The sequence below is a fragment of the Xiphophorus maculatus genome, chromosome 23 (genome assembly GCF_002775205.1).
Source record: "Xiphophorus maculatus strain JP 163 A chromosome 23, X_maculatus-5.0-male, whole genome shotgun sequence".
Lineage (NCBI taxonomy): Eukaryota > Metazoa > Chordata > Actinopteri > Cyprinodontiformes > Poeciliidae > Xiphophorus > Xiphophorus maculatus.
This window is the reverse complement of record NC_036465.1, coordinates 16,186,697-16,213,633: the sequence shown is the minus strand read 5'-3', so window position 1 is coordinate 16,213,633 and position 26,937 is coordinate 16,186,697. Positions and strand designations below refer to the sequence as shown.

Here is a 26,937-nt window from a genome sequence, read left to right as displayed (position 1 = left end):
AATTAGCAATCAGAGAGTTTCTGCCACACTGAGAAGACAAAGTAATCATCATTACGCATAATTTGAGGCTGACGCAGTGTTTACTTTTGCCGTCTTTTTTACTGTCAAAAGAAAGTGATGTCATCCGCAGCAGGAATGAATGTTGGCACAGACACATGATCAGATCAAAGCAGGATGAGTGGCAGGAAAGACTAAGGCAGAGAATTAGGTGTGTGTAAGGAAGAAAGATAAAAGAGGAGAACCGGATGGTGATAAGAGGTAGAAATGGGGCAAAAAGGAGGCTAGAGAGCTTTAGAGAATGTATCAGTAAATGAAAGTCACTAAGTGAGCAGTAGTAGACTGTTCAGCCAGAACAGCAAAGGTATAAATAAAGCAAGTGACCCAAGCAACAGTGCACATTTCGGTGTGTGTGTGTGTGTCCTGGCTCGACTCCCAGGAGCAGACACTTCTGCGCTGCCAAAGTTTAACTGGGTCCATTCTCGTGCCACGGTTGATGTAGTGAACTACATCAAAACTACAGCATTCCACTGGGATAAGCCTCTAATAGGGAATAACATGGAAAAAGATTGAGTCAAAGAAGGGGTTTTAATAACAGAGTGACAGGATTTAAGAAAAAAACAGATATATGCAAGAGTTAATGAGAAAATTGCAGTAGGTAGAAGCAGAGATAGAAATCGATTAAGGAGAGGAAGAATGAGAGAGAGGTAGAGATGAAGAGAGAGAGAGGGAGGGAGGGAGGGAGGGAGGGAGGGAGAGAATCACTGGGCTCCACGAGGATCAGCAGCGTCAGAATGAGACGGGGAGAGATAGAGAGCAGTAAAGAGTCAGGAGAGAAGAGGAGAGAGCGCTGGCGAGGACTAAAGGACTACCAGCTACAAAAGAGACGCACCAAGAAGGAGGGAGGAAAGGCATGCTGACCAAAGAAGAGCATAAGAAACTGTAAGTGACTCTGAAACAACAGCAAAGAAAGCTGTTGGAGAATATTACTAAGTGTGGCGTGGAGTGTGTATAGAGGAGAGACGGCATAAAAGCTTACAAGGTACTTTTATATCAAGGACTGTATTGACCCTCTCGGGAATATTCCCCGTTTCAGAGCACTTCATTTAAGATTAAAGATGCTGGTTGGATATTTGAATGGAGGGAACTGGGACTGTTTGGAAGCAGCTGCAATAGTAGGAAAAAAAAAAATCTGCACTATACAACTAGCAGAAAATACTGTCTGACTTGTGTCTGTTTAGTTTTTATAGTTAGTCGTTTATGAATTGGTCTACTTATACTTACAAAACCTATATGTTGAGTTTAAAATGTGCATTAGTGTGTTTTTATTAAGAAGGTTATGTGATCACATCAACACTGAGCTTCACTGTAAGTATGTAGGAATGAAATCCCATCCATCTGAAACAGCAGGATTTGATGCATATGAAAGCATCGGTTTCTGTTTGCGTTGCTGCGCTCAGTGGGTGCTTATTTTGAATGTTCTATTCTACAATGTTAATGATGTTTCTTTTAGCTTTTATTGAGGATTCTAAACCTTTATGCGTGGAGGTGTGTGTGTGTGTGTGCGTGTGTGTTTCCTAATTGTTATTGAAAGCCACTGAACTGGTCGTCAGGGCAGCAGGTGTAGCTTTAAAATCACTCGTGGACTCTAATGTGTCTGCGATGTGTGCAGTCTAGGTAAGCCTTTGACTTGGGAGACATAAATCCGGTTAATGTGGCCCCGTCATAGCAATGTGTCTTCCTTTCTTATGTCCTTCTAATGTTAGTTAGTGAATCCTAATGTTCAAGTTATGGTTGGAGCACTTAGCAGCTACTGTTGATGTTAGGGCAACCCAAGGTAAATGCACACTCAAATGATTTAAACAGGACGATGAGTACATTATGAGATAACACGTGATTGTACTGCAGAAGCAGTCTGGATATATGACCTGTGACCTTAAAATGTCTGTAACATTCTCAGCTGGGGGAGGTATTTTAAACAGCTTCAGATACAGTATGAGCTAAAACCTTACAGCACAAGATTTTCTAGACTGGTTCAAACACCATGTGAAACTGAAAAGTGACAGATTCCTTCGCTTTATTTCGATTGTTCTAAATTTCCTGTCTAACTGCATGATGTGCAAATCCAGAATTTGCTGATAATCTGTTTATCTGCACAGCATTTCCTCTGACGCACACTTCTGCAAAACCTCTAAGAGAAGTATTTTCCCCAATACTCGAGAGCTGTCAAAGTTGTTTTTCTTTTTTTTTTCTTCTTTTCTTTTACTCCAAAGTTATGTGTTGATTGCTGCAAAACGCTCAGTTCCAAATTCACTTTCATGCCTTCAACATGAACACTCCCTCAGAAATTTTTTTTGAGGAAAACTGATGTTGGACGAGTTTCACTCTTCCATGTACAAACATCTGCTGTTTGTTCATTACTCCAGCACAGTTTAATGGTGCTGCAGTATACCAACGCCAGTAGACAAAATTACAAGCTCTTCTGCTGTAAATGTGAGCTCTGCTTACAGTTTTGCCCAGAGGATATACATTTTTATCTGAACATTTCCTTCATTTTGTCCATTTAATTTCTAATGAGACTTTTGATACTGTTGCTGTAATTTTCCTATTTTCTGACAGAATCTCTCTTAAAATGTCCAGTTGCACCAAACATGTTCTCAAGCCCAATCTGATTGTTTTAGGCCGAAATCTGTTTTTTAGGTGCAACTTGCTGATTCTGATTTTGACCGATACTGATTTTTGACTTAAAGGGCTGCAACATGTGAAGGAATAAAACTAATTAATGGAAGTAATATTTTTAAATTGAGCAAAATTTTTAAAAATTAATTAATTAAAAGATCAAAAATATCCTCAACTATTTTTTTGTCGAATTGAAAAAAGTGAATTGTTGTTTGATAAGCTCATAGACCAGAAAATAAGGTTTGAGGTTGAGATGTAATTAATAAAATGAAAACCAAAAAAAGAGAGAGAAGTTTTTTATAGACTTGAGCTGCTGATTATTGATTAGAGGAGTTCAAATGAAATAAAAAAAAATTATAATTCTGCTGTAATGGGGATATTCCAATAATGGCACTTCTTAAAATGATCAAGATCAAAAAGTAAAATAAATAAGTGATAAAGGATAATTAAAACTTTTATATTTAAAAAGTTTGTTTCTCCGTCACATTTTTACTTGTTTTACGTCAACAGTATTTAATATTATTACACTTCTGATGTTACTGAACTTGAGTGATACATTTTCTAATTATAAATGAGAGGTTAACTACCTGTCTATTAATAAAACACTGCCAAACATAACAGAGAACAGATTGAATGGGAAATTTAAATCTGAATAGAGTTTAATGCAAATCACGCCTGACAAACCTCATCAGTAGGTGACGACACTAAGCCTGAATTTGCTTTCAGTCCATTGCTTCTCTCCAGAGAGTGACGGATGATGGAGAGAAAGAGCAAATGGAGGTTAAAAGAGGACTGACAGGGAGGCAAGGTGGATGAATAAAAAAAAACTGTGCCATGGTGAGTGCATGTGTGGGGGTGTGTTTGTGTGTGTTGCCAGAACTTTAACCGCTCTGTTAGCCAGAAAGAAGTGATAAAGTGACGAGACACAGATGAGATGCAGGGAAAAAGAGAGAAGGGCTGAGAAGTCAGAAGGGCAGGAAGATAAGAATGAGGGGGAGATGCTGCTGTGGTCACCATAGATGCATAAGAGAAAGTAATAAATCAAGTGTTACTGGTTTTGGTCATTTTCTAGGCAGCACAAAGAAAAAATCCAAAATTTGCTGATAATCTGTTTCTGTGCAGCTTTTTCTCTGGTACAAACTGCTGATAAGATGTCTAAGAGAAGTTTTATTTTCAAGAGTTGTCAGAGCTACAAAATCATAAAAATGAGAAGAATGAAAAGCACTTAGAGAACAAAACAGGAGGAAAGCAGGTGAAAATGGTGAGAGTTGAGATGAAACAAATAAAATAATAAAAGTATGGTTTTAAAAAAAACTCATCACATCTGACTAACCACTGATAAGGGAGTGGTTTGGTTGTGCACCTGAAGTCGGACATTTTGTTGTCCCGCATTACCTCACTGGAATGGTTTCTTCACTATATCAAGCTCATCTCTCATTATTGGATGTTTGGTTGGAAATAGCTCATAAATATTCAGCTTTTTGTTTGTTTCTCTGCTCTGTTGCTCAACCAACACAACACATAAAATCCTCCAGCTAGCAACAAAACAAATGAATCAGACCACTAGATGGATTTGCCAATATTGGTCTCTTTTTCTAAATGCTTTTTTGTTTGTTGTCAGGAGTCTCTCAGGGTTTTTCAATTGAAATAGTGCTTCAAGTGATTCTATTCGTAATTCCATCTCATAAAAGGCGGCTAAACAAGGCTCTGAATCTGTCATAAAACTGATGATAATGAGTTTGTTTGTGTATCATTATAGAATTAGCATATTGCAGCATTAACCTTTGACCTATGCTGGAACATTGGACTCAGTGACTATAGACAAGTTATTTATCACGTCTGATATGCAACATATTGGAAATTGTTTTTTTCCAGTAATTTCTCACCCCTGCATAATTTCTGAGCAGATGCGAATATGAAAAACAAAAAGCAATCCCTCTCAATATGTCATTCTGGGTTGTTTGTTGTATGAATGCTGCTAAATATAAAGACATACACAAGATCTTTAGAAGGACACCCAGCTGGACTGTTTGTCGTAGTCAAATGATTTCTGAAAGATTTACATTTTACTTTTTAATTAGCTGCAATTGTATTTATTTTCAGCTTTTATGCATACCAGTAGAACAAACAACCAAAGAAAATCATGTCAAACCCCCCATGCACACAGAAGTTTATCATTTTACTGTGAAAATTACCATACAGACATAAGGGGGCAATAGTACGCACACTCATTCACTTATTTGTTAGACAAATAGGATTAGAAGACCTGAGTCTCTGAACACTCATTAACTTCTTATGTTGCATTTTGGACTATAAGAGTCTTAGAGAAAGATGCTTGCATATTATACAATCTGTGCTTCACACAGACAGCCGGCTCTTGTGATATGAACATTAACCTTTTATGGCATCTGGCTCTTCACTTAAAATGCTGATTAAAGTGCACTGTCACTACACAATACAGCTGGACGCAATTAAAATGCATAACAAACCAGCTGCAGAAACGGCTGAGCCGGTTTCCTAATTCTTTTCAAAGACCATTACTAGATTTGTGCTTCTGTGAGGAAAAACAAAATGCCACAGCGTAACACTTAAAAACAGACGAGATCAGCAGCCGATTACAGTAAGAAAAGCAAGCAGCGATCCAGGATCAAGAGCATACATGCTTTACGATGTTGCACACAAACATGGGGCTGAGCCGGGTTTATTGCAGGAACTATACTCATTACTTTTGAACACTAAGACACGAGCAGACAGCATAAGAACCAGAGTAAATACAAAACACAGATTTTTAAATCAAGTTTTCATTTATTCAGGGGAAAAAGCTCAAAACAATCTGGCTCTGTGTGAAGAAGTAATTGCCCACCAAATCTAGAACCTACTTGTGCCACCATTGGCAGCTAAACCTGCCATGAACTATTTGCAATATCCTGCAATGAGTCATTTACACACTGTGAGGGAACTTTGGCACCATTTTCTAATAACATTTGTGCTTTTTATGCCCCACTGCAGGGTTTTCAAGCATGAAAGGCAAGTTTAAGGTTATTACGCAGAATCTCAATTGGATACAAGTCCAGACATTGATCAAGCCATTAATTTTTTTCTGTTTTTTAAAGATTTAGTGGGGGACTTACTGGTGTGCTTTTGATTGGCATCATCCTGCACAAGACAGTTTAGCTCAGGGTTCTTGACGGATGGCTACATATTTTGCTTTGTGTTTTTCTGATAGAGGATAAAATTCATGGCTCAATCAATTATCGCTAATTATCCAACCCATAAGCAGCAAAGCAGTCCCAGACCATGCCACTACCGCCACCATGTTTGACTGGATAATACTCTTTTTCCAAAATCCTGGATACATTATTTTGTTTTTTGTTTTTTTAAGTCATGCATCCTTATCTTTTTAGTCACATCCTTATCTTTCCCATATAGATTTAGTTTTCCTGTTGGGACTCGATTAAAATTGCCAATTGAGTTAATTGCAGGGTCTGTACATAGACAAAATAAGCAATATTTTCAATTAAAACACAAATTTTGCTAATAAAATACTAAAATATTAATACGAAATCAACAACAAAGACATTCTTTTGTTTTTAATCTAGTATTTATCCATATATTTTTACACACTGACTTATTTAAAGCAACAAGGCCAATAGAGCTTTAGATTTTGTACTGGTTCTTCTGTTACCTCCTTAATGAATCATTTATATGCTCAGAGTAATTCTGATTGGCTAACCATTCCTGGAAAGGTTTGCCACCATATCACTGTGTCTTAATACAGATAATAACTCTTAATGTGATTCAGTGACAGTGACTTTGCCCGCCAACATTTGTTTGTCATTTTATCCCACAATTAGAGCAATCATAAAAAAGAAAATACTAAAGAAATCTGTAGAGATATAAATATTTTTCTCAGTACTGTAGTTTGTTCTTCATGCTTGTTAGAACAAGATGAAGACATGTTTAGCTTGTTGAAAAATGGCTCTATCATCACTTGCTGAAACAAATTTTTCTCACAACACCCCGAAGTCAAGAACTGAACCTGAAGTCCTGCTAGAAGTGATGAACCTCCCACTGGGCTCTGAACTCAGCATCATTGACTCAGATTACATTAAGACAGTCTGAAGAAGTGCTGTGACATCCCAGGGAGCTTGCAACATCCTCCCAAGATAATTGGACATGTTTTAAAGGCAGGTTGTAATGCCAGAGAGTGACTGGATTTGGATTCATATCGTTGAGGCATGTTTGTGTTGCTGTTTACCTTCTAACCAGTTTCCAATTTATAATTACTGTGGAACAACTCTTTATGCCAAGCTTCTTTGAAAATATACTTTAAAAAGTCAAACTGTCTTGCAATTTCCTGGACAATTAGAAAAAATGAAGTTTACTTTCCACCTACCTAGGGATGCATGACGCTTTTTGTACTATAATTATATCATACAGCAGACGGCAAGTGTTTGCTGGGGTGAGGAACCACAGTCGGGCGCAGATAGCTAAAATCTGCAAATACTTGAGACTCAAATGCCTATTACTGCCTATTTTAATACAGTAGTTCAAGCACCTAATGTGCCTTGTATCACCTCAATATGCATTCATTTGCACAGTGGAAACCATCTTAGCCCTCACACAGGACCTAACATCTACAGTCTTCCCTTTCTCTGCTCTTGGGGGTACAGCCAATCAGCAGCAAGAAAAATTAATGGTCCTACTGGATTGGCTGCTATGTAAATGCCAGTTGAGAAAAGGACACATTTAGATTTCAGGACACCAAACTGAGGACAAGATCATGGCTGTAAGCCTTATTCAGATCCACAAAAGGCTTGTAGAGTGAACTGCCACCTCTCCAAATTTCCAAAAGGGTAAACATCGGTCCGCTGTCCCATGCTGCCACTGCCCTTTCTCCCAATCAATCCAAGGTTTGATAATTGATCAGAGCCTTCTCTCCAGTAAGGTATGTCCACAATTAGCCATTAAAATGAGTCCAATTGTCTAGTGTCGCCGTTCAACATTCATGCCTCTAATTAAATCCAGTTAAGAAGCTCTACAAAGTTTTTCCTGACAATTTTTTGTCACATCTAAAAAAAGTGATTGCCTACAGAGCTGTTTAAAGTCAGGAGAAGAAAAATAAAGAATATCCAGGGCATTAAATATAGCATAGTGGAGAGTGAAGACAATCATCATCAAGGGATCAAAACACAAGCACAACTTAATGTCCTTCCTGAACTGATGAAAGAAGTGGTGTAGGGCGATGCCAGGAGACGTACAAGAGCAGCAGGAATTTCAGGCAAATACTGGCTAATAATGTCCCAAAAGATATGGCCTAATTAATACATATATGGGTCACCAGACACAAAACCAAGCTTCTCAAATGGCCATTTTAATCCCCAGATCGAAATCCTATAAAAACCCCAGTAGGGGGAGTTGAAAGGAGAACAGAAAACCAGATCCAAATCCAGGATTCTAGACAATCTATGATGGCATAAAGAAAAATAGACACAGATCTGTTTGTCTGTATAGTCCAATTGCATGAGCTGCTAAAGGAGAATAATAAATCCCAATCTACTGACAACCACAGTAACATAATGTATTAACAGCAGGGACAACAATATGTTTGGCATTGGAAGCGTTGCTAAAAAACATTTATTTTTCTCTCCACACTGAACAAACACACTGACTCAAATTAAATGTTGGATTTCTCTGGATAATTAAGTACAAGGTTCTGCTGCAATAAAATTTTATTTTTTGCCGTTTAACAGAAGTTTATCAAATTTGTCCATGTCTGTTACATGGCAAAAATGACAAAGTTCCCCTGTTGCTTTCAATTGCGACCCAGATAAAGGAGAAAAATTGACTGCACAACCCAAACTGCAGCATGCACCGTGTCTCAAAGGGCCAATATCTTGCTGTGTTTGTTCTGTTCTGGTAGCAAGTGGGTGAGAGATAGTTACTGGGAGAAGCAGTGTGATTACAGAGCAGTAAAGCAAAATCTCAGTTACCGTAACACACAAACGCACACGCCGAAAGCCTGTCAATCGGCTGTTGAAAAATGAGGCTCACCTTGAAATGACAGAGGGACTCGACTCGCTGGAGCATTCACTGCTCTGTTGCCACTGCAAAGATGTAGGTGCGCGCTCACACACGCTTGAAGACCACAGGGCCTCGCTTACACAGGCCGTTTTGTAGACAGTTCTTTAAAAATGCAAAGCCACCAACTGGTAAATTAAACTCATTGTGTTTGCAAAGCGATGTCATAAAAAGCAGCGCACTGTCAAGATGCTCCCTGCGGTGTTTAAAGGCTGAGTGATTTTGCATGGAAGGAAACAGATGCTCAAACATACTTGTGGTGTGTATTGATTTCTGCCTAGCACATCTTGGATTTTTTTTCCCTCTCTTTTATTATTTTCCCCTTTGTGCATCTCTATTATCTGGTAATTTCTCTGTATTATTTAATGCTAACTACAAGTCTCATGGATTAAAACATACTAATAAAACATGCTGATCCATGTCTTTGTTTGACAAAGATAAACCCAGTTTACTTAGTTTGTGACTGTTCTTCATCTGTAATCCTTCCACCACCTTTCAGCTCCTTTCGCTCCCCTCGTTCACCTCCCTGTAGCCCACCTTCATCCTACAGCTGACAGTGTTTCCTCCCCTTCTCCTCCCTGTTCATTTAGCACAGCACGAGGTGCAGTGTGGGCGAGAGACTAAGATTAAATATAGAGACGGAGGGAGGCGATAGAGAAAAACAGCGTATTAGAGACAGCATGACAGAAATGGAAAAGGTGGCTGTTGTGTGGAAAAGTGTGACAACAAACACAGGTAATGATGAAAGAGTGACAGGAGGATCGGGGGTTATCTAATGGGACTTAAAGGAGTCACAGGTAGAAAGCTGGAGAATGACAGAAATGAACACTGATTTCTGAGGACATGGTGTCTCTTTCTGCCTGACAGCCCTCAGGTCGGAGGTGAAGAGTGAGACTTGAGACAGACACATAAAAACAAACGGGCGCACACACACGGTCTGACTGAAAACACAGAAAGAGAAAAGGGAGGTGAAACTTTGCGGAAGAAAGGGCTCCGCTCTCCTGAAACTGCCGAAGCAACGAAAAAAGCAGTGAAAAAAATTAAATTTGACTGAGTTAAGCTAAGTCTTACAAAACAGTTACCCATTCATATAATCAAGATGAAACACAAACTTGTAGCTATATTTTAACACACCTGTCCCTTTTCTTTCTAGTACGCAAACAAAGCCTTCTTCTGTTAGCAATCATCGTCTTTTTCCGGCTGGATAAACATCATCTGCAAATTGTTACTGGCAAGCATCACATCTCAGACCTTAGCTCATCCACGCAGTAGTTTTGGATTGCTTAGTAAACAAATAAGAAAACAAATCTTTCTACAGTAGATCTCAAAAGTGATGTGATTGTTTTCAAGGTTCTCACCTTCATTGTGGCCCTGTACAATCAAACCATAACTTAAATCTGTTCTGGGGAAATTGCAAAAAAAAAACCGGAATAGGCAAAAAAAAAATATTCTGGACACATAGCAATGAAACAAATACTATTGGTTGAATTAGATTGTCTGTTTACACATATAAAATTAATTATGGTGAATTTGAATAACTTGTAATAACTATTTAGCTTAAGTCATAATTTGCAGTGAGGTTACAAGAAAATTAAGATGACATGATTGTACAAAGTTATCAGTGAAAACAAATTAGTATTCAAAATAGATACCATAGAACTCTTAAAAAACAAACTATTTAAAAATGTTGGGAAATGTCAAAAACTGGAGGTTTCTCTAAAAATTATGAAAATAAACAGAAATTGGTCAGGGAGGTCAATTTCATATGATTAGCAATGGTCTTTTTGTAAATCACAAAACCTGGCTTGTGCACCCTTTTAAGCTCCACTGATGTATTGTATCCTTTTAAGATGTATTCTGGCCAAAAGCCTCTGCAGTCTATTGTTAGACAGGAATCACCTTGATTTGCTTTAATCAGCTAAAGAGAATCTTGAAGCACTACTTTCAGGCAGCTTTATGAAAGATGGTGAATCAATAACCACAGTGTAACATGCAACTAGTCCAACTCTTGAAAATCTGCAGGTACAGGATGCAGAGTAATGCAGACTGAGCACAATCTAAACTTACACTGCTCCCTGTTTTGTGGTGCTGTCCCCTGGGGCATGTACGCATTCACAATGAAGTGTATTAATTCAGTTTTAATATTTAATACTGCACTCCTGAATGAAAACTGAAAGCCTAAAGAATCTGACATTTGTTTCACTTGCAGCCAAAAAAAAAGGAAAACAAAGTGCCTGAAGTCATTCTGTTCAACAGTGTGGAGACATCAGGCTTTCAAATGAGTCTCTAGAAATCATGACGGGGCGTTGGTATGGAAGGATGCGTGCATGGCTCTGATTCTGAATACATAAGAACAATTAGAGTATCTCATTGCTGTCAGAGACAGTTAGGTGGTGTCAATTAATCAAAAAATATTTGTAATTACAGTTGACTATAAGACCTTGAAAACTTCTTGAGGTTATTTGTGCTCATTTTATGACAATGTTTGTGTACTTTTCTCAATAATGTCAGAGAAAATATTTAACTTTAAGGTAATGCAGTAACTGAAATGCAATGAATAAAAAATTGTTTTGTCTTATTTACAAAATAAATTAAGCAGTGTACATTGATTTTAAATTTTAAATATTTAAAATGAATAACCTGGTTTCCATGTTTTGTTTTGTTTTTTTCTGAGTGACTGTATGAGGTTTTATTTTACTAACTTTTTAATAATTGAAATCCTAAATATGTTTTAATACTTTTGACTTTAATTGGACAGAATGTAAAAAAAACCCACTATGATATGTAAAAAACATTTTGTCAGAGATTTCTTAGCCTTATTGCAAAACCTAAACAGATTTACATCTATTATGTATTATATGTATAATTACATAATGTGTTGTTTTTGTCATAGCATCAATTTATGTCCTTAGTTTAAAAATATTATACTGCTTCTTTATTAGCTCTATAAACTGAGCATCTCTGCTGTAATGTTTCACGATGTTGCATAAAACAAGCTATTTTTTTAATTCACAGGATGCACCTGCAAATTTAACATCAAACATTACCTGTTTGAGATATTGTTAGGATACAGAAACACTGTTGGTCGAACCCAGAAATCCATTAACATTCATACAAATATTGCATCATTTTTAAGTTATCTGCAGTAAGACTAAGACTCTGCACCACTGATTTGCAAGGCTGAATTTCAAATGACTTCAAACAAATAAGTAGTTTGAGCTCTCCTTCTACTTTATAATAATGTCTGAGGGAGGTTAATATATAAATAACCAAAAAAATGCCTCTAAGTTTCTGCTTCTGTGAGTGTTGCTTTTGAAGTTGGACAAAATGTAATAAATCTGAGTCCTTTCTCTTCTTTAGCTTACATCATATGTTTCCATCTGTCTGTTCCCAGACAGATCATCTCATCTGATCCTTCAGATGAGATGAAGGATCAGCACAACTTCAGTCTCTTAAAGTTGTGCTCATAATTTCGGAAAATGCTATTGATGCGTTTTTATTACTTTATCTTCCAGCACTTTGATTAAAGTAATAATATACCAGCTATTAATGTTCCATTTCCTCTAACAGCACAGCTCCCCAGTTTAAGGAGGAATCAACAAATCTCTTCTGCATATCATTATTAAATCATAATGTTGTGCCAAAGCAACTCTTGTCTTCATGAAAAGACTATCGTTGGTGGAATAAACATCTCAAAAGTACTAAAAGCCACACAATCTGGATAACTATGGTTTGCTGTTGTAAATCTACACAGTCAAAAATTAACTGGAATGATTTGGGTTATTTAGCAAGTAACGTGAGTAATTTAGCCTGTCACAAGAGAGAAAAAAATAAGAGTTCACTTTCCAAAGTGACATCTTTACCATGTCAACCATACATTTATAAATGTAACAATTCCAAACTAAATATTTAGGTCTGTATGTAGCTCCTCTTCAAGAGCAATCTTCTCAAAAAGAGAATATTTGTCCTGAACTAAGACAGTCCTTTTAAAACTTGCGACTCAACAATTACTTGTCTGGTGTTCTTTCTCTCTCTTGGTTGATCTCCTTTCTTGTCTTTTACAAACATGTGCATAGTGCCAGGCACTGTGCAAAAGATCTTTCTTGAAACCTGTCCTCATTTTCTCAGCAACATAGACTTTCAGAACATTTAAGAAACACTTCTATGCTCAGTCCTAGTGATCCTAATGCTGAGCAAAATGAGTCAATGTGGCAATTTTGTTCATTAGAAAATAAATAATCATGATCCTAAGTAAATAATAAGAGAATTTTTTTTAGTACTCTTTAGTTCTTTAATGAAATGATTTTTTTTCCCTAAAAATTGCAATTGTTTGATATGCAATGATCAGAGGAGACACACAACAAAGGGGATTTGTTTTCGATCATAAATTTGAATACATCTTAAATGTAATTAGGATTTTATTTTATACAGAGTAAGAAAACTAATGTTCTAAATTGCCAATTATACTAAGACCTACATTTGTCTAACACCATGATTCAATTAACCCAAATGAAAGCTCTCGAAACAATTAGGTTTCAATCACTATCCAATGCTCTTAAATACAGAACCAATTCAATATGGACAGTCAAATGACCTCCATTTGTTTTCTCAATTAGTTTATGGTAAGAAAGCTAATATATTTTCTCCAGTTCTATTATACAATGTGGCCCCACACAAATCTGAGTTACCTTTCAGAAGACTGCAATAATTCATATTGTTAGCTCTCTAAATGCAGTTTTTAAATAATCAATGTTCCTGCACAGTTGAGCAATTGGCTGCACTGTTGCCTTGTGGGCAAGAAAGGTCCTGGGTTCAAATCCTGGCTTGCGGTCTTTCTGTATGGAGTTTGCATGTTGTACTGGTGCCTACAGTATGTGTGTTCTCCCTACTGACTATGGGATAGGCACCAGCTGTCCTACGACCCAGAGGGGATAAGCAGGTATAGATAATGGATGAATCATCCCCATGGATGGAAGGTTCCTGAACACAAACACAAATAGTGTTTGAATAGCTTATGTTTGCTTTTTTTGGCCTGAACAAAGTAAAAACTTTCGAGATTTAAACTGACCATCCTATTGTGAAAAAGAGGATCCGGAAACATTGACGTCTGCTTATGAACTCCAGCTGATGGTTATAGTGACTTGAATCTATACCTTAGTGGGTGTTATGCTGCTATAAGTATTGACTACTCTAAAGATAAATTAATTTTCCCTCAATACTTTGTTTAATTCATATCAGAAAGGCAAAGGAAATCTCTATAAGACTGAAACCCAGAAAACTATCATCACCAGCACATTTTGGGGGTTCCTAAACAGACAGTTACTTGTCCTTGACCATTTCAGATTACCGATTTTTTCCATAAGCACCACATACATATTTAGAGGTACAACTTAAGCCATAAAAATAATTATTGAAGCTCTATTCCCTATTTATTTTAATCTTTGTAATTTAACTAATAATTGATTAAAAAAAAGACTCCACTTTATAATTTGCTTTGTTAGAGTAAAAACTAGGATTAAGAAAAACATGCACATACTCAGTCATGAATATGAAAACACACAAATAAATTTACATAAAGAGGAACAGAGGCAGGGGATGATTGTGAATCTCTTATTTTCTAATCCATATTTGATGTTGTATATTGCAAGCAGCACACAGCTCAAAGACTGCACCAACATCCATAGGAAAATGTTTGTCAGATTTATGAAGGAATCAAGCATGTTTGTAACCACCAGAAATGCACTGCAACTTTTGAAGTATTTCAAGAAAATCTACACGTTTTCTCAAATTAAATGTAAAAATTTAAAACTGTAAATGCAACTCTCCTCCTGGGTTATAAAAACTTGATAGACTTCTATTGATCTGGTCAGTGGGAGCATTCAGTCGTAGTTGAAGCTTTTATATGGTGCCTAATGTCTATATATTCTTGCCAGTCTTACCATTCATTACCTCTGTCCTTTCTTTTATTTCGCTCATTTATTTCCTTTCTCTCTCTCTTTCTTTTCTGCTTAGAACTATCTGGAATGCCCAAAGAAGTCATCACCTGCAGGTCATTGGTCAGAAAGCGAGAAATACCCTGACAGAGATGTCCACTCAGAGTTGACTAAACTTCTAAGGAGATCAATAATGAAAGAATCCCCAGAGTTTATTGGATGTTGAATTCCTGTCAACAACTTCTATACAGAGCTCTTTTCATCTGCCACTGCAACACTCAGATTTATTTTGGTAAACAAAAGCTGGAACGTCTTCCCTTTCTGTTGGATATAACCTTGCAGAGGCTGGCTGATGTCGCCGCTTGCCTCCATCCCTTTCAGCTCCTCCGGGGGCTGAGCCAACCTACAGAGGAGCATGGGCAGGAGAGTGGCAGATCCAACTAATCCGGTGCCTGCGCTGGGAGTTCCTCTGGCTGGGGGGCGATGGGGTCCACTTTGCAGCATTGGGGTGCAGACATCTCCCAGACTGCGGACTCTACCCTCTATCAAACAACACGGCAGCCAACAGACCACCACGCATCAGTCCCTCACAATGGCGACAGAACAAGCACTGGCAGCGAACACAGGAGGAGCTATCAGAAGTGACAGCAAGAACCTGCCGGTGTCCAAAGAGACGTCTCAGAACGAAATCAACAGCCTTACGCAGGACGACATGGGGTCACAAGGGTCGGGCAGTGGAGTTTATTGCCAGATCAGGACTATACAAACAAACCCGAAGGACAAAAAAGATAAAAGGACAACTCGGTATATAAATGGGAGTGTAGTAGCTTCAGATTTGGTGGGAGGAGTTTGCAGTGAATCTACAGAAAGCAAGGAGCCAGCCCAGGAAAAGAGAAGGGTGCAATCTCTGCGAGGGGAAGGCCATCGCTCGGTGTTAAAGACAGCAAGTGTTTGTTCAGCTGCACACGCCACCACACCTCGGCCCTGTCGAACAATGGCAACCTCGCCACAACGTCTATGTGTGACGTGTGGGAGGAGACGGTCGCAGATTACACAGTGCACAGGCGCATGTCGCAGGAGAACAGTCAATCAAATAACAGCAAGTCAAACTTTACCTAATCCACCACGAAAAACATCTGTAGCCCCCACCCAGTCAAGAAAAGCATCTGCTGCTCTGAGTTCTCAGTCTTGCTCCAAAAGCACAGACAGAGCCAACCCACTTCAGCCCACATCAGCAAAGACTGCTCAAATACCCCAGCTGCCCCACACCATGCCAAAAACACACAGTTCACAGTTTAACCACACGGCACATACTCATAACCAAACAAAAGACTCAAAGCTGCAGACAAGGCCACATTCAGCAGACTTTACCTGTTACAAGGACTCAGCCACACAAACATCAGAAGCACACACACACTCCAACACAGACAGAACGTCAGCACTCACACAAAATGCAGAGGCGAACCAAAAACATCCAACAGACAAGCAAAATCACAATGAGGGTCAAATCCAAAAAACCGATGAATCAGTCTGCAACATTTCTAAGTCTCAACTGCCTTCCCCTCTCAGTGACTCAAAACACTCTCCTAAAGCCACCCATTCTAAACCAACCACACCTGCAGCACACACCAAAAACCAAGAGGCCACAAAGTCACCCAAGCAATCCACAGAGCGAATGAAATTCAAGGACACAAAGCAGAAGAGCAAATCGTTTGATGACAACACTCTGCCTTGTAAGACTCATATGAAAGCACAATGTAACGGGGCACCAGGAGGACTTGTAGATGGACAGGCAGTGAATGTGCCACCTGGGCTGGAGAGGCAGCTACAAAATGTGGAGGAGAACCTTCTGTCCAATCAGGAGAAGATTAAGGTGCTTCTCAATGTGATTCAAGACCTGGAGAAGAGCAAAGCTTTAACCGAAGGGTGAGTGCAATGAGGCTTTAAAAATACACAGCAAGGAGAAGGGAGAGATAAGGAAAATGTAAAAAAAAAAGTTAAAAAGAAGAGCAAAAGGAAATAGAGGGCAAAAATGCATAAAGATTGGGAAATAAAAAAGAAAGGGGAAAAAGGAAGAGATGGAGTCAATAATAGAGAAAAAGAAAAAATGAAAGGAATTCACTGCAAGAGTGAGTGCTCAAGCAAGAGTGGGGTAGAGTGATAAAAGAGTAAATATAGGAGGCACATATATTGTCAAGGGAGAGCAAAAGATTGAGAAGAGAGTATATTTGAGTTTTTATGGCAATTTATACCGTCGGGCTTTCCAGTTTTTGTAATAGCTTTTAAAATTTTAAGTCTGTAAAGAATAGACAATATGTGTGTGTATGTGTATGCACATGCACAAGTTAAATGTCTGAAGCAATCTTGCAGAATCACTTACTTGTTTACCTTTAGTCAATATTAGCATCCTTCTCCCTTGTTCTTTCATTTTATTCACCATTTAGAGCAGCAATGATTCTCCAGCAAAGCACCATAATCCCTTCCTGTTTATCTGCAAATTCCTGATCCCTGCTGTTCAAATTGCTTCATGCACTATGTTTATCTTCCACCTCAACATTTTACTCCACTTCATTCTTAGTGTCAGTTTTTTCCTCATCTGCATTTTCACAGTTCCACAATTGAAGCACATCTCCGTCTCAAAGCTGTGAATAACTTTACTTCTATTCAATTTAGCCTCTTTACCATCTGCCATAGGATAGAATGAGAATTTATTGAGTTGCTATTGGATACCACTTCTATTGGAAGATTAAATGTAGACACTGAATTATGTACATTCATTGAGCAAATTGTGTGTTCAATGAATTGTTCAGCTATGTTCACCTGTGTCTCATTTCCATAGTACAATCTTAGCACAGTGTTTTAAAAAGAAGCAAATTTATCTTGAGGGAACTTAAGGTCAAATCAGTCTCTAATTTGAAAGATCACTATTCTACGTAAATCTACATTTGGTCCTGACCAATCTTCTTTGAAATCATCAACTGCTGAAATGGCTACATCTTCACCTTTACATGTACTTAGGCCATTTTCATTACATGTCCTTCTGGTTAACAGATGGGTTACTCCCAAGACTAATCCTTATAAGATTGCCCTGCAATTAATGATTAAGCTGCACAATAAGACTCCTAAACCTAGTGTTTAAGCTGTCTTGCCCTGTCTAATATCATGAATCGGTGCACCACGGTGTGTCTGTGTGTGTGTGTGTGTGTGTGTTTGGTTAAGTTTGAGATTAGCAGGCAGACTGAGACAGAACGATGGGAGCCAGTGGGACACAAAGGGAGAGAACTGAGAGTCAGATAGACATGAACAACCGAGCAGAACCACCATGTTGGAGGGTCTGTGTCTATCTGTTGCAGCACCAGCAGTGACAGCACTGCAAGTGGACTACTGTGATAAAAGCGTCATTTGAGCTTAAAGGTTACTGCTGTGTTCTGCTTCATGTACTATTTTCTTTCCTAAAGCAAATACTTCAGTGCAGTTGCCTTTGATAAAAGGTTGTTGGGAGAAAAATGATACCAGTGACGCTGTTTCTTGCAACATAACTGTAATTAAAAAGTCAATTTTATCAACATAAATCAGCTACTCTTTCATCTAATCAGTTCAACCAAAGGCCAACCAAAGCATCTCAGCAAAACAAACTCTTTTAATTACATGGCAGTGATCATCAGCTTAACAAATTCTCACACTCTATGCCTCTGTGTCCTTGTTTACACTTGGTAACACAGGAGTTTGCGTGATGATATTTAAATATTTTTTTTAGGTTTAATTCTTTGATTTTGTATTTTTAGATTGATCTAACAACTTTAAAAACAAAAATAAATTAAGATCTGCATTTTATGTTTGTGTCATTTGTTAATCTTGAGACAAGATCTACCAATATTCTAAAAAACATAGTTGGAGTGCCTAGACCTACCATCCCATTGTTTTCAGTTATTTAATAATTCCAATTATATTGCCAATACCAATGAATTAAATATTTATCATAGGAAGTAATAAGAACTAGGACATGAGCAGTCTTGACAATGTAATAGTGATGATAAATTAATGAAAAATGTGTTAATCTTCATCAAGCTCATGATAGCATAACCTACTTCATACCACCATCACCATTTTGTTCATCTGCATTGCATTAAAAGACAGCATAAAGAAGTGCAGCGTTAGGCTTTTATAAGTTACGTTATAGGCACCAGTGGCCAACCAATGGAGCAAATGACCCAACTACACCCCATTTTAAACATTGTAGGACTTTGCAGCATGTCACATTAGTTGGGGGTTGCTTAGACCATTCAGGTCTGCTGCAGCAACATGTGAAGGCTTGAAAGAATCATGCTGTAAATATCTGTTGCAAAACATGACAGGGGGGTGAAAACTGTGGACGGTGGGAGGGATTGCAGCTTTGCAATTTTTCAAACTTTTCTGAAACTATAGCATATGTAACAATCACAAATAACACAGGCTGTCACATATATTTTAGAACATGCCAAAATATACAATGGTCTGAACAATACATTAATGACACACAAAAGAGCCACTGCCTCAAAATTATTTGTGTTACCAGTTACTTGGTACTATTGTTATTTTCTTTAACACAGTGACAGTCTGCACCGATGAAAATTTTCTCACCTCAACATTCTGTATGCTTGTAGATAAGATAAGATAAATCTTTATTGTCATTGTCACAAGGACAACAAAATTCAAAGGGTGCCATCAGTCGGTGCACATGCCCAAAAACAAAAAATAACTGTCTCACAATTCACACACAACGCAAGAATCAACAAACTGGCAAAAAAAAAAAAAAGTGACTAAAGTAGTAAAACAGCTGTCCCTTTATTCTAAACTGACCAGCTAATAATTACTTTGCCACACAACGGCAATCATAGACAGTTTGAGTGCTAAACATTTACGCCGAAATGGTTACTATTAAAATTTGCACAACAGATATTGCATTTCTTAAAATAGTACAAACTGCAAGCCTAGTTTATAACCTACAAAAGTGTGTGACTTTCTCAAAATGGATAGCTCATTCATCAAAAGCACCTATTCATATAGGTGAAAGTGTCAGTGTCATCAATATGAGCAAGATAGTCAAAAGGCTTTATCATGTTTTCATTTTGCCAATTGATTCATAAAGGTTCTCCAATTCAAAAAACGTTTTAGCAGCACTCGAAAATACTCAAGACAGCGCTAGACAGTATAGTCTAAACTTAAATAGGAAAACACTGCAGGAAAAACAGTTTACCATTGTCAAACACAGCATGCTTCATGGTTCTTTTTCCATGTGTTTATGTGTGTTGACGTGTTGTTTCTGCAGTCGCAGCTCATACAGAACTGGCCAAGACATAAACAACTGCCCCACCTGCCAGAAGACAGCCTGCATCATTTACAGGTAACCAATACAAATCAATGAACTGAACATATATTATATTCCAAGGACAGATAACTCAAAATTACCTGAAAGTTTTTATTTTAGCTTTTTAATTCTTCACTACTCATCCCTCTCCAGTGTCTCATTGCATTCATATGACTAATTAAGTTCTAACTTTCAGAAACAAGAGAAAAAGTCACGAATTCACTAAAGTGCTACTCAAAGAATGCAAGCTGTGCATTAGAGGCAGATATTTTATCCAGAAAAACAAGTTTTGTGGATAAAGGCAAAATATGGAGGGATATAAAAGATGCATCTTTTCATCTACAGCGATAAAATATGTAACTCAATTACCGAAGTAAAATAATTGTTCTATGTAATTTCTGAAGCTGCTCATTAACATCTTCTGTGTTTTGATCTCCCTTCACCTCCATCAAATCTTATTTTTCATTCACATATTTTATAATGAACATTATTCCATCTGTTCATCTTTGGGGCGCTCTTGACACCAATATATTTACAGAATCACAACAGGCTTCTTTTGATTGCACCTAGTTTGCAATCAAAAGAACAGTTTACTTGCAGGCCTGGATCCCCTTTAGGACTTAGAGCACAAATTATCTTTGTGTTTTTACAAATGTGCTTTATCCATTTCATTATGTGCCTAACCCTGATTGCAAAGGCACGTGTCTGAACACTTTTGTTTCTGTATTGTATTTGATTTTGTGAACCATTTACATCAAGGCAGTGTAGGTCGTTTTTCTTACATTTTTTTTCCTTTTTCAAAATAGCTTCTTTATCACTGATTTCCTTTCTCTGTTCATATTTTTTTTATTCATTTTGATCTTTAGCTGCAGCAGAATCCTTTTTCCCAGTCAGTCATAATTAGCAATAGGGGAATGGACAGTTATATGGTATGGATATACCATTAGACATCTGAGCTACATTAGATAAGACATATTTATTATACAATTAGAAATACGATAAAACATACTTGACCTTGGAGAATTTGTAAATGAATTACTTGGTGATAAAATAATGGTTTAATTAGCAATAAATATAATTGAAACCATTAACTTCTCCAAGACAGCTACAGTTTAGGTTTCTTTTTTTCCCTCAAACATAAAAGTGTATTTTGCTGGCTTAATTTCCTCAACCAAGACAGAACATTTAAGTATCAGAAAGACTAACCAACATCTTTTGAACATAAATTAGGATGTGACTGCACTTTAAACGACACATTTCATTTTAATGGAAAACACACAAAAAGCTTTCGTAGGCAAATTTAATCACAACTTCCAGAAGCATTTTCACAGACAGTGAAATGGTAATAAATTTGATAAAACCGCATAAAAAGGTCGGGAAAACAGCTCTTAGGAAACTGCTAAATGCACTGAGCGCACAGTCCACTTAAGAAAACATTGAAAAAATAAATAAATATGTCATAAGAAATTACTGCTTAAAAACACAAAAAAATTTGGTTGTTGTTATATCTGCTTAGCTGATTGGTCTGTCTCAAAACGTCCACCAAGTATAGAACATACAGTATGTAATATTAAGCAGGTGAGTTCTTGAAAATCAAAGCTTCAAATATCTTTTAATATGTTTAATTTCTTCTTCAGTTCCACTTCGCTTGTAGACACACAAATTTAAGGTATGTAAACGCTGATCAATTCAAGAAAGAGACAACAAGTCACTTTAGTTAGAAACATATGAAAAATTTTGTCATATGCCCAATGACTATTTTTTCCTTGGTATTCATTATTATTAATAGGTGTTTTTTTATTTCAGAGAAAGAAATGCACTTTCCTATTTTTAAAAAGTTAAATGTGCAATTTATTTGAGAAGACAGTAGCAGCTAGTAAATTCAGAGCAAAAAGAAAAGTACATAGCAGAATACACCTACAAGCAGAAAATAACTTGTGTCTGGGACATTGATCTATATGATTTGCATTGGGCAAAAATAGGGTTTTGACATGGACTAAAGGAGATCATTTACAGCTGTCAGTTCTTATGAATCTTTATGATGTGAGAAAACTTTTTTTTAGAAACAATCAATCTCACCCGTAGCTTTAGAAGCATAAATACACATGTAATATATAAGCTCTTCTCCAAACCTACCAAAGTTTTACTGTCACTTTCTTCTTCTTCAGCGGTAAAGTACTGCGGAAACATAAATTATGTATATCTATACACCTGAAGCATAAACCTGTTAACCCTTACTTCAACCAAACTGCTAAATATTTAAGATTTTTCCAGAATTTCTCAAGCAACACGGCATTTAAGATTAGAATATTACATCAGACCAATAAAAAATTTGTCAATACACCAATATAAGCTTAATGAAAATTATGTTTAATACCCGTTTAAGGATTTTTTTCCTAAATGTTCCCTAGAAATGACAAGCAAGCCTCGATGAAAGGCATATTCTAATTTAATAAGTATGACTATAAAGAAGGAAGACACGTTAGAGGTGTACAATAAATCCACCTCACAAGTTCCAATTGTACTCCAACCCTGGTTATGTTTGGATTAAGCAGAGTGGCACCCCGAAAGTGGGCAGGGATGGTCAAATCAAATTAATTACTACTGAAGTTCCCGAGGCGCAGGTGAACTATCGCTGCAGTTTGTGGGATTTCCTTACTGGATCAGAAAAATCCTTGTTTAGCGAGTCTTACAGACTTCTGATTCTGTTAGTTGGGGAACTATTCTCCGATTTCTAAACAATGGCTGAAGTGGCGCTTGTAGTTCCAGTGAAGCACAAATCTCAGATTCATCCTGATGATTCGCTCATAAATGAAGTGCCTTCAATGATTTTCATTGCTTATGTGTAGTTACAGGGACCAGAGTCAGTGGAGAAAAAGCTTCATGTTTTCATCTCCTTAATGTGTGACGGAATAATGTGGATTCTCTATTCAGCTTGTTGGATATTATTTCAGATGAATAAAAATAAAATACATAATTAGTACGTAAAAACTGATGGATAAAAATGGATTATAACATGATTTTTTGACATAATAAAATAAGAATCTCAAAATGTGGATATGTTGTGTCCAGCTCAAACTCTCTCCTTTGCATCATAGCAAAGGTTTGTTTGGTTAAAATCGCTATGAAGTCACACATCAGCTCCTACATAACACTTCTCTAAATTATCTAAAACATTCAAATGTTGAAATTTATTAATGTTACCATTGATGTGGTTTTAAAGTTGTTAGGACTGATTAAATGGACAAACTGACCCACTGCCAAAGCAGTTTTTCAGGGCAAAACAAGATTAATGATGTGCAAAAAAGAAATGCCAATTAAAGGAGTATTATAATAATAAAGCTCTAAAAGTTTATGTTTTCCTCTTTTTCCTCTGTCAAAGGAAAGCATGACACCCTGCTCATTTTCAAAGAAATTAAAGAGCTTTTTAGTTTAGAGTCAAATAATCACAACAAGCTAAAGTACTAATGTTGCAATTAGCATGATTTATCAGCTCCTATGTTGTAGCAAAGGAACTGGCAGATCTTGATCTGTTTCATCCAGTTTACTATTTCTGTACAGTAGTTCTAGAACACAGTGGGTTTCTAGAAGTTTTTGTACTGCATAAGAATATATGGTTTAATTTCTGAACAGCAAAATGACTCATGATATAGTGTGGCCAACTAAATGTTGGTCTGATGGTGCACTTCTTGTATTGTGTATGGTATATCATCCATGAATAGTATCTGTGTATATTGGTAGTCTGGATATTGTAGATATCAATTTTTATAAAGACATCTCACTTCCTCTGTGCCCAGTAGAGCTTTAACTTCTTCTACTAAATTATTCCTCCTTCCTAACTCGATCACTAAGTTCTCTTTAAGGTGAGCTTTTACTTGTCCATATCTCTGTTAGCACTTGTGCTCCTCAATTTATTTTATGTTACTTATTCTGCAGTGGGTTTGATTTTATTTACTCCACATTACCTATGTTAAATATCCCACAGCATCACTTTTCCTCATTACTTAGCTGTGGGACGTATACCGTACATGCTGTTCAGCAGAGCAGCGCATCTCTGCCTTTATGCTGAGTGTTTCTCAGTGGGTATTTGTGTTGTGGCATTCGCATATAGGAGGAGGGAAGGATGGTTAGTTGTATCTGCTCTCTCTGCCTCATCATGTGCCTCATTAACTCCAGATGCCAGGCCCTATTCAGCTCCACCCCTTTAATCCGGCTCAGCACACAGCCGCCCACACACAAACGCCGTCGCCAAAATGGAGCTGGAAGCTCATAGACTACTACATTATGACCTGCAGCAATGGACACATCAGAGAAAGAGCGCAAGAGAGAGATGAGAGAAGGGAGGGGGAATGAGAGCATAGAAAAAGAAGGCCAAGAGGGTCTGCTTTGAACACTTCTGAAGAGCAAAGAAGTTCCTCCCTTACTCCTTCTTTAAGCTCCTCCATTGTGCAAATGTCCCCCTCTTCTCTTTTGCAGTCCCCCTTTTCATTGTCCTCCCACTCTCACCTCACCAGTCTGTGATCTACTGGTGCATGAAGTGCAGAAGAATACTCTGGACGTGAAATGAGTGCTGAGTTAAGACCTGCTTGAAAGCATGGGTGTGTGCAGAAGGTGCATACATCCTACGTTAAAGGCACCATATGATTTCAAATACAATTTGCAACCCTATTTAGTGCACTGTCAGCATTTTGCCGCCATATTTTCAACTCATAAAGGCTCTCTTACTGTGCTGTTTTACGTCTCTTAATATCTTTCATGTAATCCTTTTCATTTTTCCACAGTTTAACTGCAATATAATTTTCTGAGAAATAAATTCAGCTTGAATATACTGAATCATCCAAATGTAACCTTTTTTTTTTTCCTTTCCCACTGGCTCTGCCTCCCTCCTCCAGCGTGGAGCATGATTTCCGACAGCAGGAGGGACGCTTCCAAGGGGTGATTGAGGCCCTCGAGGGTGAATATGATGTGCCTGCCCCAACTCAGACCAAGCCCACGCCAGCTCCATTGTCCTCCAGCCGCCCAAGCACCAAGGCACGTGTCAAGAAACTGCGCAAGAAGTGTTTCTGGTGGCTCTAAGAGTCATGGAAATCACAAACACCTTTCTGGGCAGCAGGTGTATAAGGGAATTGATTATATATATACGAACCAAAATATTCTGCTGCAGAGGAAAGCAACTTTTTCATATGGATGTGCTGAGAGTTTTATCAGATTCAGACTGAAATGTTATTTCCAACAGTTTCCATGTAAATTGATTTTTTTTCCCTCCACAGCTGCTCATCCTAAGGCCTGACAGAATCTAATGGTAACAATGCAGATGAATAAACACAGATGGAAAGGAAAATAAACTATAATAGCCATGGACACTTTTCCTCAGCCACAGAGGAGGACCGGTTGGGATAGTAATAATAAGACTTCATGGGATAATTTCTCAACTAACTTGAAATTAGAGTAAGGATGCTGTTTTTAAACCAAAGTTGTAGAGGATAATTAAGAAAGACTGGGGACCTCTGATATCAAATGGCTTGACTGGCTGACTGAACGGATGGACAGATCAATGGGCTGTCACAGCAATAAGCAGAAGACTTGATGTTAATCCAAGGAATTAAACGGTCTGGAATATTCATTTGGAAGTTCTGAAACGTGAATGTAGCAACACTTGAATCACTAGAGGCATGTCGTCGAACACGAGCCGACGACCCATCTGGAAACAGAGCGCTTGCACAGTGGATCAACGGCATAATGGAAAATGCACTCAGAATACATTAAGAGACAATGTGACAGGTAGTTGTTGAAAGACTGACAAGTCTGTGTCAGATAATTAAAAAAAATCTGTCAACACTGGCTGACAGAGTGATTGACTTTCTCTCTCTTATTTTTCATCCAAAATGGAAATTTGTTCTGCTCAAACTCAATTTCTTTTCCAAGGAGTTTCACAAACTGTGCATACAAATCCTTGCACAGAAACGGATTCATGAGCACTGACTTACACCTCCAATAAACCAACTGAATCACAAGAAAGTACTTTCCCACATATGCCTGCATAAAGTCCATCTTTATTCCACTTCTGATCCACACCATCATTCACTTTGCTTTTAAAACCTATCCAGCATTAATAATGTACAACTGTCTCATTATTTATTTAATTGAAGCCAATTTGCTGCCATTGATTTAAGATTAAGAGTCAAACTAAAAGTTGAGGTCTGAATTTTCCTGAATTACTCAAATTGTACAAAAGGATTACCTGTTTATGAATTGAAATGTTTCTCAAAATTTATAAAAATTATTAGGTGGTTAAACTTTCCATGTTAAATTTGGAGGTTGTAGGTTGTTTTTTTTTTTGACAATTTATGACACACTTAGTAATAAAACAGAATCAGAATCTACCTAGGAAGAAATACGTAAGTAGGAAAATCCTCAACAGCTCTGTGTTGTTTTATCCTCTGTCATGAATGTAAAAACAGGGCTATTTTTTGTCTTACACTCAGACACATAATTTGTACCATGCTTGCTCCCCAGCCATTGAGGGCATAATCACTAATCTAACAAAGGCCTACTTCAGCATCCTGTGGCTGACAAGTTGCCACCAATTAGAATCCTGGATGACAGCACACTTACTAATTATCCAATCTAGATCCAGAATGCCCTGTCATAGCATTTTTATAATCTGTAACTTCAGTGCGTGAGCTGCAGCAAAGCCCTTTCCTCTGATCTTCCACCTGTATGTCCAATAAAACGTGTATTTTGAACAGAAGATGCTGTGACCATGCTTTGTGTTTCAGAATGGCTATTAATGTTACACCTCAAATAGACGAAAGGAGTTTTTGATTTTTTTTCAGGTAAACATTCACACAAAACAATAAGAAGCCATCCTTTATAAATATATGTAGAGCCAATTTATAA

General features: G+C 37.5%; 2 protein-coding genes across 4 annotated transcripts in view; one reads left to right on the top strand and one right to left on the bottom strand.

Moving 5' to 3' along the window:
- Positions 1-26,937, bottom strand: part of dock2 (dedicator of cytokinesis 2) — a 104,241-nt gene that overhangs the window by 29,326 nt on the left and 47,978 nt on the right. The window lies entirely within an intron of this gene.
- fam196b (family with sequence similarity 196 member B) lies at positions 806-26,781 on the top strand. 3 transcript variants are annotated; one of them, XM_023328735.1, is made up of 4 exons: positions 806-939; positions 14,770-16,616; positions 19,999-20,073; positions 24,930-26,781. In XM_023328735.1, the coding sequence occupies exons 2-4, from the start codon at positions 15,106-15,108 to the stop codon at positions 25,111-25,113; spliced, it is 1,770 nt and encodes a 589-aa protein (XP_023184503.1). In that variant the 5' UTR covers positions 806-939; positions 14,770-15,105; the 3' UTR covers positions 25,114-26,781. The 3 variants fall into 3 exon arrangements, with proteins under 3 accessions (XP_023184503.1, XP_023184504.1, XP_023184505.1); XM_023328736.1 differs by lacking the exon at positions 19,999-20,073; XM_023328737.1 differs by lacking the exons at positions 19,999-20,073; positions 24,930-26,781 and adding an exon at positions 17,910-18,159.